Source organism: Hordeum vulgare, chromosome 6H (assembly GCF_904849725.1).
Source record: "Hordeum vulgare subsp. vulgare chromosome 6H, MorexV3_pseudomolecules_assembly, whole genome shotgun sequence".
Classification (NCBI taxonomy): domain Eukaryota; kingdom Viridiplantae; phylum Streptophyta; class Magnoliopsida; order Poales; family Poaceae; genus Hordeum; species Hordeum vulgare.
In genome coordinates, this window is record NC_058523.1 from 465,154,576 (window position 1) to 465,160,854 (window position 6,279).

The 6,279-nt window shown below is 42.2% G+C and overlaps 1 protein-coding gene across 2 annotated transcripts; it reads left to right on the forward strand.

The window, feature by feature from the left end:
* Positions 1 to 2,869: 2,869 nt before the first annotated feature.
* LOC123402078 (putative pentatricopeptide repeat-containing protein At3g01580) lies at positions 2,870 to 6,032 on the forward strand. Of its 2 annotated transcripts, none has more exons than XM_045095944.1 (2): positions 2,870 to 5,110; positions 5,718 to 6,032. In XM_045095944.1, the coding sequence occupies exon 1, from the start codon at positions 2,925 to 2,927 to the stop codon at positions 5,034 to 5,036; it is 2,112 nt and encodes a 703-aa protein (XP_044951879.1). In that variant the 5' UTR covers positions 2,870 to 2,924; the 3' UTR covers positions 5,037 to 5,110; positions 5,718 to 6,032. The 2 variants fall into 2 exon arrangements, with proteins under 2 accessions (XP_044951879.1, XP_044951880.1); XM_045095945.1 differs by lacking the exon at positions 5,718 to 6,032 and having other exon boundaries at positions 2,870 to 4,151; positions 4,239 to 5,511.
* Positions 6,033 to 6,279: the final 247 nt, after the last annotated feature.

Below are 6,279 nucleotides of genomic sequence, written 5' to 3' on the forward strand. Positions count from 1 at the left end.
AGCCGGCTCATCCCGATGAACGGGTAGCAGCCCCTAAAAATGTATAATAGATTTGGACTGTACTAACGTCCGATCGTTCCGAATATAGTACTAGTAGATCTGAATACTTAAATTTGCATGCATGCATATGTCGTGGTGTAGCTTAGTGCGTGTCTACAAGTAATTAGTATGATTAGAAGCCACTAATTACATACATGGAGAAAAACACAACAAGACATGGAGTAAAAACAAATTAGCTGATGTCAGCAAAGATTTCATGTAAAATTACAATTAAAAAGTTTTGTATCTCAAGTCATCGTTTCGATTGAAAAAGTGCTTTCACATTAAAGATTCGTCGTGACGAGATCTTCAAAACTAGATCCCATGTTGATATGTTTCGATGACATTTAAAAAAAAACAGTTACCACGTGTGTGGTACATAAGTTATCATATCGGTTGTGTATAAGTTATCATGTTGTTTTACATAGAAATTACCGAACATAAAAATAATTCTTGTAATCTTCTCTTCACATGCACATGGATGCATGCATTAGAAGGGAAAAAAATATATATAGTGGATTCTACGTATTTCAAAGCTTTAAAATGTTTTGTAGCTCAAAATGCCGGTCTAATAAATAAATTGCTTTCACACAAAACATCAGTCGCGATGACACCTACGAAACTTGATCCCATGCTGATATATTCTAATGACTTTTGTGTGTGCAAATAATTATGAGGCCTAGGCTAAGAAAGTTATCAGCTATGATGCTTGTTTATTATCATGACTTTTACACCTGAGTTACCTTGATACGTTCTCAATAACTTTTTGAGGACAAAGTTATTGTGATGTTTGTGCATGAGTTACTACACTTGTTATCTGTAGATTACCGCGTTATTTATACATAAGTTATTGAGAGTATATTTCAAACAACTACTCCTCCCTATGGGGTCAAAGTTACCATGATGTTGTGCGTAAGCTAGGTGTGCGGTTTATATACTACCATGTGGTTTACATATAAGTTACTATGGCATATTTTTAACAAAAAATTTCCTCGGGCTAAAAAGTTAGCACGTTGTTCGTACTTGAGTTATCAGGTCTACGGTGCATATATTATCATGCTTACCAGGGGTATGGTTTCAACAAAAAATTCTCTTGGTAAAAGTTACCGTAATGTTTGCACGTAAGTTACCATGTTTGCGGTGAGTATATTACCATGCAATGTCCATAGAGATTACTGGGGGTATGGTTTTGACAACTAATTTTTCGTGGATCAGTTACCATGGCGTTTCTGTGTGAGTTACCTCGCCGAGGTGTGTATATTACCATGTTATTTAGGTAGAAGTTACCGGAGGTATGTTTCCTACAACTTTTTCACCCGGTTCAAAAAGTAATTTGTACGTGAGTTATCAACTCTACTGTGCATACATTAGCATTTTATTTTTGCAGAAGTTATTAAGGGTGCTCTTAACAATTTTTTTTCTCTTGGGTCAAAGTTATTACGGTGTTTGTGCGCGAGCTATCAGATTTGTGGTGTGTAAATTATCATGCTTTTTACACATAAGCTACTAGGGGATGTTTTCCTTGGATAGAAGTTATCGCAGTGTTTGTACATAAATTATCACGTTATTTACACATAAGCTAGGGGGAGGGGTATTATACTGCTTGTAGCCCAATAATACAAAAATAACCATGTTGATAACTATAGTACATTTATCATGGTAATTACATAATAACCATGTTGATAACTATAGACTATAGTACATCTAGCCCGATAACTACATAGTAAACATGTTGATAACTATAGTACATTAGACCACTAACTACGTAATAACCATGTTGTGGGATGATGCATCTTGTTCATTTTTCAAAAGTTTGGTGTGCGAGAGGACATGCGTTGGAGTTTCCTAATCTACTCAATTCCTTCCAAAGTAAGTACACACTCAAGCATCATCCCCGAAATAAGATCATTGATTGAACACTATATTTATCGATCTAAGATTATTTCCTATGAATCCTTGTCATTGTATGCTTACGAAAAGGTAAGAAAACGAATAAGAGAGATATAGGGGGACGAGGGTGTGATGGAGATATCTCTAAGAAAAAAAAAATCAAGGGATGATCATGGTCAAAAATAGTGCGATGTGTTTGCTTTTGGACAACAATTAGTCCATCTAAGATGGTTAGTACGTGTTTCACAACAACCGCTTGATGTGGTTCGAGTTCCATAGTCAGCATCAATTTTTTGACTAAAAATTCCTGTAAACAGAGTCTACCAATAGATCTAGCGCGTAAATATGATGAATCCAATCTAGAAAAAAAATCACGAACGTTAGCGTCTTTATTTTTCTCCAATTAAATACGCCATAAAATTGAAGTCATTTAGATTTTTAATCTTAAACAAAGAGTCACTCCAGATTAAACTAAGAGCGTGGTCTATTTTAACAACGATAAAATCTAGACGAAATGGTTAGTGTGATGCGTGGTCTATTTTAACAACGATAAAATCTATATGGAATGGTTAGTGTGATAACGTACATGAAGGAGGTTTACGGTTTGAATTCAATCTTTACTCCCTTTTCTTTCTTTCTTTTTCTCACTTCGAAACTGGTGTAGACTTTAGGTGTGCTGACGACCGATCAATTCGGAATGGACGAGTTTCAGATCATTCGGATTTGATGCAAAAAATCACAACGTTCGAATCGAATACTCCCTTCGTTTTTAAGTATAGGTCTTTTTAGAGATTATATTAGTAGACTACATATGAAGCCAAATGAGTAAATGTTCATTCTAAAATATGTCTATATACATGTGTATTTATATTTAGGAACGGAGGGAGTAGGTTTTAACAGATAAGCGCCGGAAAATATTTTGAACCCGATGCCACGCCACGCGGGGCCATTCAGAAAATCTCGACTTCGATCTCCTTGCCTCGTCGCTCCGTCACATGCGAGGTTGGCAGCCGCTCCAGAAGCTTCTAGAAGCCGGCGCGGACTCGTCCGCTCCCCTTGCCGCCGCGCGCCTCCACGCCCACCTCCTCCGCTCGGGCCACCTCCACTCCTCCCACCACCTCACCTCTCATGTCCTCGCGTCCTACCCTCCCGCCCTCGCTCGCCACCTGTTTGATGAAATCCCCGCCCCGACACCGCGCCTTGCCAATGCGCTCCTCCGCGCCCGCGTCCGGGCGGGCCATTGGCGCGATGTGCTCCTGCTCCTCCCGCGCCTCCGCGTGCGCCCGGACGCCTTCACGCTGCCCCTCCTGCTCAAGTCCTGCGCCATGCTCCCCTCCCTCGCCCACGGCCGCGCCGTGCACGCGCTCGCCGTCCGATCCTGCGCCGCGTACACCGACGCCTTCGTGGCCGCCGCGCTTGTGCAGATGTACGCGAAGTGCGGAGACATGGTTGGCTCAATCAACGCCTTCAATTCGTTCGAGGAACCAGACATTGTCCTCCGGACTTCCGTGGTGACTGGGTACGAGCAGAACGGGATGGCACGGGAGGCACTGGAGTTCGTTGCAAGTAGCGTGATTGGCCAGGGTTCCGTGCCGAGTCCAGTCACTCTTGTGAGCGTGATCTCGGCGGTGGCGCAGTTGAGAGATGTCCGAAATGGGCAGGCCTGCCATGCATATGTTCTCAGGAATGACTTGGGGTATGACTTGTTTCTGGTGAATGCTATTCTTGGGCTTTACATGAGGATTGGAGCTGTGCAATCTGCAAGGAGGTTATTCGAGGGAATGATGGAGAGAGACGTGGTCACATGGAGCTGTATGGTCACAGGATATGTGCAATCTGGATACACCTCTGAAGCATTGGGCGTGTATAAGAAAATGGTTGAGGCAGGAGTGAAGCCAAATGCAGTTACCGTGGTGAGTGTTCTGCAGGCCTGTTCGCTTTCTCTGGATGTTGAAGAAGGCAAGAGGGTGCATGACAGTGCTGTCAAGATGGGGTGCGAACTTGAGATGACAGTTGCAACCGCGCTGGTTGATATGTACATGAAGTGCTCGTGTCATGTGGACGCAATGCAGTTATTTCTTAGGATGCCAAAGAAAGATGCAGTAGCTTGGGCAGCAGTTATTAGTGGGCTTACCCAAAATGGTCTCCCTGATGAGTCGATGCGAGTCTTCAAGTGCATGTTGTTGGATGGTCCTGTCCCTGACGCTGTCACTATGGTGAAGGTACTTTCTGCATGCTCAGAATCTGGTGTTATGAATCAAGCATTTTGTCTCCATGGCTATTTGATTAACACTGGTTTCTGTGGTAAGAGGTTTGTGGCAGCTGCACTTGTGGATTTGTATTCTAAATGTGGAAACTTGGGTAGCGCTGTCAGGGTATTTGAAAGTGCCGCTGAGAAGGATATTGTGCTATGGAGCTCAATGATCTCAGGTTATGGAGTCCATGGCCTTGGGCAGCACGCTGTTGCCTTGTACCAAAGGATGGTCGCTTCTTCAGTTAAACCTAATAGCCTGACATTTGTATCTGTGTTATCGGCATGCAGCCACTCTGGACTTGTGCAGGAAGGAAAGTCCATTTTTAAAAGCATGACTCGAGTCTATGGAATCATGCCAAATACAGAGCATCGTAGTGCGATGGTTGATCTCCTTGGCCGGGCCGGTGAATTGCAAGAGGCAGCGAAGCTCCTCCATGAAACAGGTGGGAGAGCTGATGCTCATACTTGGTGTGCCTTGCTTGCTGCCTGCAGAGAACACTGTGACACAGAGATGAGTGATGTGGTAGCTGCCGAACTACTCAAGTTGGATCCTGACCATGTTGGCTACTACAATCTCTTGACCAATATATATGCATTTGATCAAAAGTGGGACAGTGTAAATGAGACTAAGGACATTATCAGAGATAGAGGTTTGAAAAAAGTGCCAGGTTGCAGTGCAGTAGAGATCGATAATGCAATTCACACATTCACAGCTGGGGAGAGGTCACACCAAGATTGGGAGAAGATCTCTACATTGCTCTGGGAGTTGTCACGGAAGTTGAGAGGGGATGATTGTTTCTTTCAGTTGGACAGTCACTTGGTGTTTGAAGATTTCGTATCTTCTCTGAGCTGAAACATGATCTTTCAATACATTTCACTTGGTGGTGAGTTCCTAGAAGAAAGTAACACCAAAATAGCATATGCAAGGTAATAATTCATCTTATAATGAAAAAGTAGCACAGCTTAGTTTTGGACTAATTGTAACATTGTACTATACGTAGGACATGCACTTCCAAGAAGTGTAAAGCTGTATTCCCCTTCATTTAACAACCAGCCAATCAGCTATGTATGCTTTGTAGAATTAACTTATGGTCAGAGCATGTCAAACTTTTACCATAATTTAAAAGAAGCACATTGACCTGACGTCAACACAAATGCCCTGAACTAACCACTGGTTGTAGGTAGTTTCATATTGGAGAATGCGTTTGTTCAGGTCTGCTCATGACTCATGATGTGTTTGTAGAGTAAATTCTTGTTCTCTGGAGATAATGAGTTTCATGCCTCCAAACTCCATTGCTCTTGCAGAGTAAATTCATGTACAGTTCACTGCAGCTTGCACTATTTGACCGGTTTTAAAAGTTGTTTCAAGTAAAAAGTTGTTTGATATTTTTATTTTGCTCTGTATAGGGCAGTATACTTTTATGCCACAAAATGACACGATTGCAAGCGAGTGCTTGTCCCTTTCTCCTATGTCTGATATGCAGGCGGCGATTAGCAGGTACATAAACCAGTTATGAATTTACTCTTTCTGCAGGCCTGACCGCTTGTTTTGTTCTGAGGAGTGTGGTTAAGAGTAGCATGATGCGGTTGAATTAACCTAGCCATAGTGTTTGTGGACTACATCAGCATTACCTTGCATTTGCTGTCTTCCGTGGCGATTTTTGTATCACTCTGAACAGTGGACACCCAGATGGATTTATTATTGCCATAACAAAGGTGGAACTATCACAATGTTTGCGTCTAATGATGTAGAGTCTCAGTCTCACTGGTCAGTTACATGCTCGCTTGCGAAGGTGTGTACCTTGTCATATGATATATTCTCTTCTTCTTCGAGCTATGTTGACACTTATCTGCATATTTTGTCCTTTTTTGTTCTATGCACCCAAAGAAACTCACATATCATACTGTAACAGAAATCAGGCGCTCTGGCGGCATTAACAGACTACTGCACCTTACGTAGAATTCAATCTAGAAACAAATACTACTAAGAAATTTAGGATGGCCAGGTTGATCTGTACCAGTTCAACACTTCTTGCAGCTGTGAAGGGCCCCACACTACCACATATGGGTTGCTTAAGATATTGATATATGGCTTG